Source organism: Anarhichas minor, unplaced genomic scaffold (genome assembly GCF_050575085.1).
Source record: "Anarhichas minor isolate MPS153535 unplaced genomic scaffold, ASM5057508v1 ptg000040l, whole genome shotgun sequence".
Taxonomy (NCBI): domain Eukaryota; kingdom Metazoa; phylum Chordata; class Actinopteri; order Perciformes; family Anarhichadidae; genus Anarhichas; species Anarhichas minor.
In genome coordinates, this window is record NW_027466486.1 from 7,073,274 (window position 1) to 7,086,942 (window position 13,669).

The 13,669-nt window shown below is 39.8% G+C and overlaps 1 protein-coding gene, 4 non-coding genes and 1 pseudogene across 5 annotated transcripts; all 6 read right to left on the bottom strand.

Moving 5' to 3' along the window:
- Positions 1-2,684: 2,684 nt before the first annotated feature.
- LOC142968111 (large ribosomal subunit protein uL13) lies at positions 2,685-5,718 on the bottom strand. Its single transcript, XM_076107862.1, has 7 exons — positions 5,637-5,718; positions 4,911-4,983; positions 4,574-4,639; positions 4,251-4,352; positions 3,598-3,683; positions 3,329-3,388; positions 2,685-2,939 (listed from the first exon to the last, which is right to left on the bottom strand). The coding sequence occupies exons 1-7, from the start codon at positions 5,655-5,657 to the stop codon at positions 2,730-2,732; spliced, it is 618 nt and encodes a 205-aa protein (XP_075963977.1). The 5' UTR covers positions 5,658-5,718; the 3' UTR covers positions 2,685-2,729.
- LOC142968747 (small nucleolar RNA Z195/SNORD33/SNORD32 family) lies at positions 4,433-4,515 on the bottom strand. The gene has a single exon (XR_012959072.1). It is a non-coding gene; the product is annotated as a small nucleolar RNA Z195/SNORD33/SNORD32 family (small nucleolar RNA).
- LOC142968749 (small nucleolar RNA Z195/SNORD33/SNORD32 family) lies at positions 4,708-4,789 on the bottom strand. The gene has a single exon (XR_012959074.1). It is a non-coding gene; the product is annotated as a small nucleolar RNA Z195/SNORD33/SNORD32 family (small nucleolar RNA).
- Positions 5,719-7,868: 2,150 nt separating the features above from the next.
- On the bottom strand, positions 7,869-11,329 carry LOC142968112 (large ribosomal subunit protein uL13-like; annotated as a pseudogene).
- Positions 8,763-8,834, bottom strand: LOC142968750 (small nucleolar RNA SNORD50). Its single transcript, XR_012959075.1, has one exon. It is a non-coding gene; the product is annotated as a small nucleolar RNA SNORD50 (small nucleolar RNA).
- Positions 10,381-10,462, bottom strand: LOC142968748 (small nucleolar RNA Z195/SNORD33/SNORD32 family). The gene has a single exon (XR_012959073.1). It is a non-coding gene; the product is annotated as a small nucleolar RNA Z195/SNORD33/SNORD32 family (small nucleolar RNA).
- Positions 11,330-13,669: the final 2,340 nt, after the last annotated feature.

The following is a 13,669-nucleotide window of genomic DNA, read 5'->3' on the forward strand; positions in this document are numbered from 1 at the left end:
CTATAGGGCAAACACAGTGTGTGGGAGCTAACAATGACTCAGCAGGTGTTGATATAACATGAATGACTGTAACATCTGTTATGATTAGTGGTAATATTAGCAAGCTAGGCTAATTAGCCTATTCTTAGCCTAGCTTGCTAGCTTTTTTGAGTGAATTACAGACTGCACGAGCACAGTCTTTATATTACATATATGAATGTCGTGAAGGAACAGTCTTCAACTGCTGACAGTAGATTGTCAGCACTACGGGCTTGCTGGATGACAGATGCTGTTTCTACTAATATGAACTAATATTTCAAATTTGAAAAATATGCATCAGTATATTTGATATTATCCTTCAAGTTTCAGTTTGGCTTTTAATCTCATCCAAATACGAGACTGTCGTATCTCCCACACAGATGGACGCTCCCATTCTGGAACTGAACACCAAACACCAGCCAGTCAAAGGACGAGGAAGAGGAGGAAGAGGAGGAAGAGGAGGAAGAGGAGGAGGAGGAGAACGTCTCTAGCCTATGATTGTTAGAGCCCGTAACAGGCTGGGCCCACGGGACCAGTTTCAGACAATCATGGTCTTTTCAGCCTGTCTCAGATTGTGTGATTATAGAGAGCCATCTATTGAAAGCATCATCCAAAAATCTCATTTTTGGAGCCGTCACAGTGATTTCTCCATCTGTTTGCTGAAGACACAGCTTCCCTCCTTAACGCAGGTGGACAGGCGTCAGATTGGCCTCCCTCCTGATCCTAAGTGGGCCTGCTTTTAGGAAGAGCATGTGTGTTTATATAGTATATGTATATCTATGACACAGAAAGAGGGGAGACAAACATAGAAAGTATGGGATGTCTTGCCAGCTTTGGATAATACAAGCAATCCTCCATACAACACAGGCTTTAATCAGAAGATAGCCAACGTTTCGCCTCAGTTGGAGTCACTCAAAATGAGAAATGCGATATGACATAAACACAATGCCCACACATGCGCAACTAATTACTTTAAGACATCGCAAGATGCTTGGAGGAAGTGCAGAGGCAGGCGCATCGTGAGGTTTTTGTTGAAGGATGTCTTTCAAGCTTTCGTCTCAGTAGCAGAATCCAACTTTAACCAATAGAGAGGATACATGCTGGGTCTGAATGCGTCATGTTCGGATATATTAAAACGATTCTTCAGATCTTCTATTATGTCAAAATGAGATAAAGAGGAAAGAGCAAAAAAGGGAAAGTGAGGAGGCGACCTCAGAATACAGATCACCAATTTAAAAAGAAGTCTTCAGAGTTTATTGGGATAACATACTGAGCAGTTATGAAGATTGACAGTCAAAAGACAAATGATCTCAACAAGGCGTTTTACACATCAAAAAAAGAATTAGCTTTTTTTGGAGGGTAATCCCTAAAACATATCATTGTACATGTAGTCAAACACATGTAAAGTCCACATCATCAGAATTGTGTTTTGGATTATTTAACTCATTCATTTTCAAGCACGTTATTGAAGGATTGCATCATATTTCTAATTTCAAAAGTACACACTTTTTTGACAGCGATCAATCAGTAGAAAGCAGGAGAAAAACAGTCATCTGTGTTAGTTTCTTTAATTTAGTGCTTTTGTAATCAAATTCTGAGTTAATTTTCTTTTTTTTCCGAATGATTACTTTGAAGAGACTTTCTACAATGATCCCACCACATGAAGTTAAGTGCAACACTGCTCTCTGCTGGTAGGAAGGTTCAACTGCAGCAGGAAAGATGAGTTCAGTTCATGTCAGCTAATTTTGACTAAACCACAGTTCCCTTGAAAATGATTGAAATTAGTGTCATTATCTTGTCAACTGTCTTTAATGTCTTGTCATCTGTAAAATAAAACAATGCAGCAACCATATAACTGCAAAGGTCAATATACTTTGAACTTCCATAATCCTATTCTCATGTTACACTACATCTGTAGCAGATGGTGAAACTATTGAAACTGATTGAGCCAGATGGCAAATATTTAGAGATAGAGGGAACAATATTGATCAGTAATCACACTCAAAGCACCTAAAAGAATGGTTACTCTTGATTCACTCATTTTATTGCAATCATTTGAAGCTCAGATTTCTTAAAGAGCGGCTCTCACAGATGAGAATTCTTTACTTGCAGCCTTGAGAACTCAGCATTCAGTGAATCATTTTATTTCTGAAGAACATCAAACCCTCTCATGCCTGAAACAATTATGTTCACACATCTCATGATGCAAGGTTTCAGTCATGCTCCTCAGAGAATGCCTTTGGCTTAAAGACTAAACTAATTATTTCCTTTGCCAAGAGAGCAGAAATAAAATATTGTTCAGCCGAGTCTGGCAATATGAAGCATCTTTCCAATTACATGCACGATAAGGTTTAGAAAGAGTGACTGAACTGCTGCAGGGTCTCAAAAGTAATGCTGTACATTACACACTTTAATTATTCAAACCCATGCATGAGTGATGTGATCATGGCTCTTAATGCTTTGTAGCTTAATTGCAGGACAACTCAGTCAAAAGTGTTCTACATTTCTTAAGTATAACTAAACTGACAGCATTTTGAAAACTAGGTCCATGTTAAGTGTCCCCACACCAAGATCCAGATTTATATCCAAAATTGCTTTTATCATGCATGGCACTTTATATTCAACTTAAGTGCCATGTTTTTTAGCAAAGAAATAATACAATACACTTTTTATAAACATTTATTTATCTTTATTGGCCAAAGACAACCAGCTCAAACAAGGACTCCATATTGTTTCAGAACATCTGTGTATTTTGTAATTTTGCTCTCGACGTTCTTCTCTGCCACCTTGGTCAGCTTGATCTGTGTCTTTTTCTTGCCGTAGCGGAGCTTCGCCTTCTCCTTCCTCTTCTCCTCCAGGGTGGCTGTGATGGCCTGGTACTTCCAGCCGACCTCGTGTGCCAGACGCCCAAGGAGGGCGAACTGAGAAAGAAACGAGAGTCAGAGTCAGTAAGGGCACGGTGCGTCACTGGCAGGTCTAAATTTACTGCAGCAGATATTTCTAAAAGTTAAGGGGATAGGAATTCCACACAAAACCACATTCTTTGATGTTGAATTTAAAAAGTTTACGTTTAAAGATGTAATATATAAAAAGGCACAACTTGTATCCAACTCAACTCAGTAATCAGATCCGAAGGTTTGTCTCATCAAAAAATGATCAGTTTCGGTATAAAGTGCTCATCACCATCAAGAACTAACAGTTGTGGTAGGTAAATTTAGGCATCTCTCGATATTTGCAAATTGAAATCAAAGTGTGTCCCCCAAAATCATATTTATCAAGTCAGCACTGAAATCAGTTATTTGAGGCTCACCTTGCGAGTGGGTTTCAGGCGCACAATCTTAAGAGCAGCTGGAACAACCATGCGCTTCCTCTGTGGAACAAAAGACAAAATCAGACAAAGAAGAAACCGGCGCGTGTAGCCACTGATAGGGCAGCATGTCTCAGATTATAGATTTCTTTTCAGTCGTTTTTCAAATAAGGCTGGTAAGGGTAATATGTAACATCACAGACAGCAGAGTTTAACATGTATGGGCCAAACGGACATATTGTGGCCCTTTGTAGTTGATGTAGATTCATCACCTTGTCATAGGGCGGGGGAATCCCGTCAAACACCTTCAGCCTCTCAAGAGCAGCCTGTCCTCTCTTGGTTTTGTGGGGCAGCATACCTGTTAGCAGAGGAAATACTTGTAAGTTCAATACATTTTCAAATAGCAACAATTGCAGTTGTATTAAAACTTTAATTTGTCCAAGCACAAATGTCCCCACTCAGCAATCAGATCCGAAAAGATTGTCTCATCAAAAGCTGATCAGTTTTGCGATAAAGTGCTCTTCACTGTCGAGCAAAGAACTTGTGCCGGTTCAAATAAATCAAATGAAAATTTTAAATAAACACATCAACTCAGTACTGAGAATGATTTCAATCCAACACTGGATCATTGTTGGGTTCTCTTTAAGGCCCACTACTGGACCAATGGGGCATTTTAGCCACAGTTTTACATTACAGGAATAATAAATATTTCATGGATTATGTTAAATTAAATGCTCGTTCTAAATGCAGTCTACACTTAACAGCATTTTACTAATCTTGAACTGAGCTCTGCAAAGTACGTTTGAGCACAATCTACCAAGTGATGGTAAACTACATTTACACTCTATATGTATGCCACATGCTCTGTAAGAATTTTTTGTCAGTATTGCAATAATTAAATTTCCCTGCGAGTTCACAAACTCACCTCTTACAGTCCTCCAGAAGATCCTGCTGGGAGCTCTGAAGTGGAACGGTCCACGAGAGGGGTTGGTGTTCATCCTCTTACGCAGGAAGGCCAGGTACTTCACTGTAGATGGGCGCATAATAGAGACATTTAATCTGAGTTACAAATACTTTTAGGCACTAGCAGCCATTACTTTAGTATGCAATGTCTCAGATGGTAGTGCATGTAAGGTTGTCTCATGGTCATTGAAACTCGAATAAAACAGTGGTAAAACATCACTGACAAGCATATCAATCGAGGAACAATGAAAGAAGCTTAATTTAACTGGCATGTAGCCTACTTACGCTTGTTGCGGTAGAAGTTTCCAGAAATATTGATTCCTTCACATCTCACCACCACCACTTTGTGTCCTAAAAGACGACATTAGTTTAGCGTTTGGACATCAAACAAATCCAGTCATGTTAGTGATAACTGTCATCCCGTCTCAGATGGTAGTGCATGTGAGTTTTCTCATGGTCGTTAAACTCAAGCAAAGCTGTAAATGTATCATCATTGACTTCTGAGAATACTGTGATGCTCAGTTTTTTATTTCAGTATTCACATGGCCAGTATACACGGCTTTAGCAAAAACTGTTAATCACATATTACCGTTACACACGAATATTCATATTTAAAACTTACCCAGCAAAACCTGTTTAGCCACAAGGGCAGCAAGCCGCCCCAGAAGGTGGCCCCTGCCATCAAGTAGCAGAACCTGCAGGTTATAAAGAAATACAAGTTTAACTGTACAGTTGTGTTTTTTCACATAACGCTTTCAACTTAATTGGTTACATTGCCTAAGTCAGACGGGTGCTTCACACTGTTGCTCAAGTTCCGGGTCATATTTAATACAGAATGCACATTTAAAGCAATTACACTTTCAAGGACTTTGAGAAACGCGTGTTTCCTACATGAGCATTGTAATAACTGCCACATGGAACTTCCCGATGAGGACATAGCATTAGCTTAGCATCAACGTAACTGCACGACACGTTAGCTAGTCATTATTTAGATAACGAGGTTGAGCACAAGCGTTCAACAAAATGGTAAACAAAAGGAAAGCTTTACAGTTAATATTACATTAGCGCGTATATCACCCAGACCTAAACTTCACCAAGACACAAGTTTAAGCTAGCATGCTAACGACGTTGGCTCGCTAGGGAGGCTGCCATGATGAAGGCATGTACTCGGCTTCCACGAGCCGTCTCAAACATGTCTTGAAATCTAGTCTTAGGAGTAACACCGAAATAAACTAAGATAACACCAAGAAGTACCGTAGTTATCACCTCTAAATGATCTATAAATTACCGGATTCAACCACCACTAAATAGCATAAAAATACATTATGATTCCGCAGCGGTTGCACACCTTATTGAACCGGTCCGCCATGACGTGCGAAAAGAAAGACAGACGGGGTTGCCCGTGCTAAAAGGCAGGGGTAGACGGAAGTGACGACATATATATTTCTGTCTCGTGGGAAGTGTGGACAAACGTTCCATCGCCGCCGTTCGGATGGAGGGAGAAGTTTACATACAATATACTATATTTTTTATTAATGCAAGTTTGATGCTCTATTGATTCCCAACTGATAATTTATACTTTTCACTATTCCTAATTTGTGTTTTCAGATTTAAACCTGGACCTTTGGTGAATCGAGTTGTTCATGCTTGCCAATATTGGGCTACACTGCTTTCACACTTTAGAGGTCGTGCTTTGTTTCTTGTTGGCCATGAACTGTAGGTTATCATGGGTTCTACACTGACAGGTTTCACGATCAGCCTCTGTGGGCACCACAACACAAAATGGTCTTACGGTGCAGAAACAAGAATAGGAGACCTGATGTTCATTTTCTGAATGGTGCATATTTTTCATTGTGTCGGTTAGCAAACATTTCTGTCTTTTCATCTTATTTTGAGTGACAGTTTGCTTTCTTCCTGTTGTCATACAGCTGACATCATCCCTTAAAAAGAAAGCCTTTACTTTCTCTTTGCATTCAGCAGGTAATCTGTTGCTTGCCTTCCTTTCCAAGGTTATGAGCCCTCCACTTGGTCTGTGACCTCGCTTCTTTAAAAAGCCCAGTCACTTGTGCAGCCCTCTGCAAACTGTATTTCTTTAAAATGTGTCCAATTGTTATTTTTGCAATAATGTGTTTCTCTCATTCCTTGTTTGTTTTTATGTATTTATTTCTGATGTCCTCAATTATTGATTCCTGCAATAACAACCATCTCCTAATGGTGTTAACTGTTTGATTGCGCAGCAGTCCATCCACTATAGAATGTGCCGACCGCTGGTACCTCTTCTTCTATTTCTTTCTTTTTTTAATTTTCCTTCTCCAACAAGGCCTTTAGTTCAATTTCATTCTGCAGCCTCCTTCTCCCACGCCTGACGTTCCTCCGTCCAACAATATATTGTTACAATTTACAATCAAACAGATATTTGGTTCCGTAACCGCTCTACTACCTTTTTAATGTAAAACCATCCCTTTCTTAACCCCCTAAACTCCCCTAACCCTAAACCTTATTTATTCATTATTTTATATATATATATATATATATATATATATATAAAATTGTTAATGTGCTCCCTGTCTCATGTTGATTTCGCTTTACAGTGGCATCTAAAATAATTATAAAATATTATCATGAAAAAGGTTAGAAAGTAGATTGCATCTTTAAAGGCAGGGTTAAAAACATTATTTAAATGTAATCTTTACATCCCGACAGTTAATGCTCTGACAAATAATCTGGTGTCTCTCAGGACTAAGAAGCTCGTTCGATCATTTTATTCAGCTCGTATATAATGATCGGACGGCCACCTGACCCCTTCCTGCCTCCGTATTCTCATTGATCATACCCAATTATATATATACTGTATATACACTCACCAGCCCCTTTATTAGGTACACCTTGCTAGTACCAGGTTGGACCCCCTTTTGCCTTCAGAACTGCCTTAATTCTTCGTAGCATAGATTCAACAAGGTGTTGGAAACATTCCTCACATTTTGGTCCATATTGACATGATAGCATCACGCAGGTGCTGCAGATTTGTCGGCTGCACATCCATGACGCGAATCTCCCGTTCCACCACATCCCAAAAGTGCTCTATTGGATTGAGATCTGGTGACTGTGCAGGCCAATGGAGTACAGTGAACTCATTGTCACGTTCAAGAAACCAGTTTGAGGTGATTTGAGCTTTGTGACATGGTGTATATGATACAAAAACATTTTCACTCCGCCTTAAAGGTCAGTGGAGGTCCTCTTGATGCAAGATCATGTTTACTGTTCTGCACTTTAATGTTATAAGAAAAGTCCCATCTTTACAGGTCTTTGAATGTACTGAAAATGTAGTCAAACTCAACTTTAATTGAATGAAATGACATGAATTGATACAATTATTTTAAAAGGAAATAATGGACTCCCAACACTAAAATATGGACGTCATGTCAGTGACCCACATGCCATATCACATGATTGACATCTAAAATTCATCAAGGTGTAGGCCCATTACTGAAAATGGTCTTGTAAGACCTGAATTATGTAAACAATGCTCGGTCATGTTTAGATCCACAAGATTACTTATTTAAAATAAAACAATAAGGAATGCTTTGAAGGATTTTATTCAATGCAGTAAAGACAGTACACATTCACATCATACTCCAACTCATTTAAGTTACACATGTACAGGTATGGTTGTAACTTTATCGGCAAAAATATGCTTTAGAAAAAATAAAACAATTTCCCCGCAGTGCATGTAAAAAATGACTACGCATCTACATAGTTCCTTCGCAAAATTGAGAATTTGCGTTGATGACTAGATTAATGTTTTTACTCTCGATTAACCACTTTATAAGCCGAGTTCTAGCCAACTCAACTCTGATCAGCTTCGGGATAAAGTTATCACCATCAAGAAAGAACTGTTGCGGCAGGTACATTTTAATGTCTGTCCATATTTGTAAATTCTACATTTCAAATCAAAATGTGTCCCCCAAAGTCACATTTATTAAGTCTGCACTGAAATCAGTTATTTGAGGCTCACCTTGCGAGTGGGTTTCAGACGCACATCTTAAGAGCAGCAGGAACAACCATGTGCTTCCTCTGTGGAACAAAAGACAAAATCAGACAAAGAAGAAACCGGCGCGTGTAGCCACTGATAGGACAGCATGTCTCAGATTATAGATTTCTTTTCAGTCGTTTTTCAAATAAGGCTGGTAAGGGTAATATGTAACATCACAGACAGCTGAGCTTAACATGTATGGGCCAAACGGACATATTGTGGCCCTTTGTAGTCGATGTAGATTCATCACCTTGTCATAGGGCGGGGGGGATCCCGTCAAACATCTTCAGCCTCTCAAGAGCAGCCTGTCCTCTCTTGGTTTTGTGGGGCAGCATACCTGTTAGCAGAGGGAATACTTGTAAGTTGAATACATTTTCAAATAACAATTGCAGTTGTTTTTTAAAAGTTTAATTTGTCCACGTGCGAATGTACGTCCTTCTCAACTCAGCAATCAGATCCGAAAAGTTTCTCATCAAAAAATAATCAGTTTCGGTAAAGTGCTCATCACCGTCAAGAACTAACAGTTGTGGTAGGTAAATTTAGGCGTCGGTCGATATTTGCAAATTCAAATCAAAGGGTGTCCCCCAAAATCATATTTACCAAGTCAGCACTGAAATCAGTTATTTGAGGCTCACCTTGCAAGTGGGTTTCAGGCGCACAATCTTAAGAGCAGCTGGAACAACCATGTGCTTCCTCTGTGGAACAAAAGACAAAATCAGACAAAGAAGACACCGGCGCGTGTAGCCACTGATAGGGCAGCATGTCTCAGATTATAGATTTCTTTTCAGTCGTTTTTCAAATAAGGCTGGTAAGGGTAATATGTAACATCACAGACAGCTGAGCTTAACATGTATGGGCCAAACGGACATATTGTGGCCCTTTGTAGTCGATGTAGATTCATCACCTTGTCATAGGGCGGGGGGGGATCCCGTCAAACACCTTCAGCCTCTCAAGAGCAGCCTGTCCTCTTGGTTTTGTGGGGCAGCATACCTGTTAGCAGAGGGAATACTTGTAAGTTCAATACATTTACAAATAGCAACAATTGCAGTTGTTTTTTAAAAGTTTAATTTGTCCACGTGCGAATGTACGTCCTTCTCAACTCAGCAATCAGATCCGAAAAGTTTCTCATCAAAAAATGATCAGTTTCGGTAAAGTGCTCATCACCGTCAAGAACTAACAGTTGTGGTAGGTAAATTTAGGCGTCTGTCGATATTTGCAAATTCAAATCAAAGGGTGTCCCCCAAAATCATATTTATCAAGTCAGCACTGAAATCAGTTATTTGAGGCTCACCTTGCAAGTGGGTTTCAGGCGCACAATCTTAAGAGCAGCTGGAACAACCATGTGCTTCCTCTGTGGAACAAAAGACAAAATCAGACAAAGAAGAAACCGGCGCGTGTAGCCACTGATAGGGCAGCATGTCTCAGATTATAGATTTCTTTTCAGTTGTTTTTCAAATAAGGCTGGTAAGGGTAATATGTAACATCAAAGACAGCAGAGTTTGACATGTATGGGCCAAACGGACATATTGTGGCCCTTTGTAGTTGATGTAGATTCATCACCTTGTCATAGGGCGGGGGAATCCCGTCAAACACCTTCAGCCTCTCAAGAGCAGCCTGTCCTCTTGGTTTTGTGGGGCAGCATACCTGTTAGCAGAGGAAATACTTGTAAATTCAATACATTTTCAAATAGCAACAATTGCAGTTGTATCAAAACTTTAATTTGTCCAAGCACAAATGGATTATGTTAGAAGTAATGCTCGTTCTATGTGCAGACTATATGTAAGAGCATTTTACAACTATCTACTGAGTGATTATAAGTATGCCACATGCTCTGTAAGAATCTTTTGTCAGTATTGCAATAATTTAATTTCCTTACGAGCATCACAAACTCACCTCTTACAGTCCTCCAGAAGCTCTGAAGTGGTACAGTCCACGAGAGGGGTTGGTGTTCATCTTGCGCAGGAAGGCCAGGTACTTCACTATAGAGAGGCGCATAATAGAGACATTAAATCCGAGTTACAAATACTTTTAGGCACTAGCAGCCATTACTTTAGTATGCAATGTCTCAGATGGTAGTGCATGCGAGTTTTCTCATGGTCGTTAAACTCAAGCAAAGCTGTAAATGTATCATCATTGACAGACTGAGGCCACACAGCAGCTTCTGTGAATACTGTGCTGCTCAGTTTTATTCAGTATTCATATGGCCAGTATACATGGCTTTAGCAAAAACCATTTCCAATATTCCCATATTAATATTTAAAACTTACCAAGCAGAACCTGTTTAGCCACAAGGGCAGAAAGCCGGCCCAGAAGGTGGCCCCTGCCATCAAGTAGCAGAACCTGCAGGTTGAGGAAAGATATTTTACTGTACAGTTGTTTTTACACAACTTTAACTTTCCCTAGCTTTCAACTTAATTGGTAACGGAATGCAAATTTAGCGCAATTACACGTTCAAGGACTTTGAGAAACGCCTGTTTCCTACATGAGCATTTTAATAATTGCCACATGGAACTTACCGATGAAGACATAGCATTAGCTTAGCATTAGCTTAGCATCAACGTAAAAGCTCGACACGTTAGCTAGCGTCATTATTTAGATAACGAGGTTGAGCACAAACGTTCAATAAAAAGAAAACTTCAGTTATTACATTAGCGCGTATATCACCCAGACCTAAACTTCACCAAGACACAAGTTTTAAGCTAGCATGCTAACGACGTTGGCTCGCTAGGGAGGCTGCCATGATGGAGGCATGTACTCAGCTTCCACGAGCCGTCTCAAACATGTCTTGAAATCTAGTCTTAGGAGTAACACCGAAATAAACTAAGATAACACCAAGAAGTACCGTAGTTATCACCTGCCCATTATCTATAAATTACCGGGTTAAACTTCCACTAAATAGCATAAAAAGACATTACGATTCCGCAGCGGTTGCTCACCTTATTGAACCGGTCTGCCATGATGTGCGAAAAGAAAGACAGACGGGGTTGCACGTATTTAAAGGCAGAGGTGGACGGAAGTGACGACATTTATATTTCTTTCTCGTGGGAAGTATGAACAAACGTTCCACCGCCGCTGTTTGTATGGAGGGATAAGTTTATTTACATTAAACCATATTTTAAACCTAATCATTTGATGCTCTATTGATTCCCAACTGAGAATTTAAATATTTAACTTTATTTCCAGACACATGAGTCCATATAGCAACAAAAACAAAAACGAAATACAATACGAGGACACCAAGATGCAGGTATAATCATTGCAGCTCAAAAGTCACACGTGGTTGAGTTAAGGCCTTTATGATTAGGCCTACATTTTTTGATTCAGTCAATCAACATTTAAATGTAATTCCTCAACACAGCATGAAAGGTGGGAACATTACGAGTCACAAACATATTACTAGCACTTGTCCATCTTGGCTTGAGCAAGATTCTAAAAGCATCATTAAATGCCACCTGAATCTTTTTCATTTTTGCTTTACTATAACTGCACCACAGGTGGGCTGTATAGAGTGGAGTAGCCTACAGTAGTCTCTGAAGAGAGCTGTTTTAACATCATCTGTACACATATGAAATTTACGTGCCAGCATGTTTGCTTGTGCATACAGTTTGCAACACTGGCGCTGCACATCGTCATCATCACTTAGGTCATTCCTGATGATGTGACCCAATTATCTCATTTTGTGCACCACATTTAGCTCTTGGCCTGCCATATAAAACAAAGGAAAAGTTAGCTTCTGATCCTCCTTGGTTTTAGTGTGAGAAATCTATGTTTTAAAGCATTCCTAGTGCTGGATATTATGTGTCACAGTGTGTTTACTTGTAGAAGTTTAAACCAAGGAGTGTGGTCATTGCATGTATGAGTGTCTGTGAGAGGGGGGTGAGGTATGTGGTAAGAGCGGGGGATGGACGAAAGTGGCTGTAAGGAGGGGTGTCTGACCAGAACAAGAGGTCAAAGGCCAAGGAGGAGCATATTGGATTTCAGCCAATCATTGAGCTGATCGATGGGCTAAAGAATGTGAAACATGAGACTTTTCCATGGGACAAGGGGACTGTGAATTGCCGGACTTCTTCGGACTTCTTCTGGGGGCCATCAGGCAGACACACCATTCTGCCGGGTGCCCCGGATTGGGCCTCTATTTCATGAAATATTATGTTATTAATAGTTTGATTCGGTTTGTAATTGCTTTTGCGTTTGTTAGTATATTAAATTCCTTTTGATACCGTGAGCAGACTCTGAGCAATTGCTGTAAACCAGCGCTATAAGGAGACAGGACCACTAAGTCATCAGCGTACATCAGATGGTTAATAAGACTTTCCCCCACCATACATCCTGTCTTACACTCTTCTAACCTTTTAGAGAGATCATCCATATATAGATTGAAAAGAGCAGGTGGCAGTATTCCACCTTGTCGGACCCCATTGGTCACTAGGAAGGGTGCAGATACACTCTTACCCCATCTAGCTCGGGTGGTTTGATGCGAATACCAAAAGTGCAAAATCCTTATCAAATATGGAGGGACCCCTTGCTCTTGTAGTTTGAAAAACTATTTAGAATGATTAATTCGGTCAAAAGCTTTAGATGCATCCAGGAAACACATACATATTGTAGTGTTATGTCTCCTATACTTTCATATATACATATGTCTGTACTATGTTTATTTAAAAAAAAACGAATTGATTGTCAGTGGTTATCATGTATTCTTTAAGCCTATCTAAGAGAATGTGTTCTAATACTTTAGAAAGTACGCTAGCCAGAGCAATTGGTCTGTAATTTTCAATGCTGGATATGTTACTGGTTTTATCTTTGATTACTGGCACTAATAAAATATTCAGAAGAGTCAGGAAGTATGTCAGGCATTAACAATTGTGATGGAAGATTTCTATGTTAATCGGGAGAAGAGAGAGTTGTTCACAAATCGATAACAAAGTCTTCAAAAGTTTCAAAGTTGTCTTTGTCCATTTATTTGCTTGCAAGGGAAGAGTGCACCACAGATACTCATTCAGCAGTCTGTGGTGTGAGCTTCAACGAGATACAACATTCAACATCCTTTTATACCTACAGAGGCCTCCGCCCCACATGACTCCCATGCAGGAAGTGTCTAGTCTGGTCTTATCTGGTTCATGCAGGTAGCTCAACTGTGAGTCGGTTGTGGTGTCCATGTTGCTGTTTTAAACTACCCTTCCGAGAAGCTGCTCTTGTTTCAAACGACCTTTCCGAGAAACAGAGTATGTGAACATGTCTTCAGGTCTTTAGGTGCAGACATCTGTGTCTTGCAGGGCCTGTTTTTACTTCTCCATTATACCAAGATGTCACACTATGTTCTTTGAAAACGTTCCATGATGCTAATA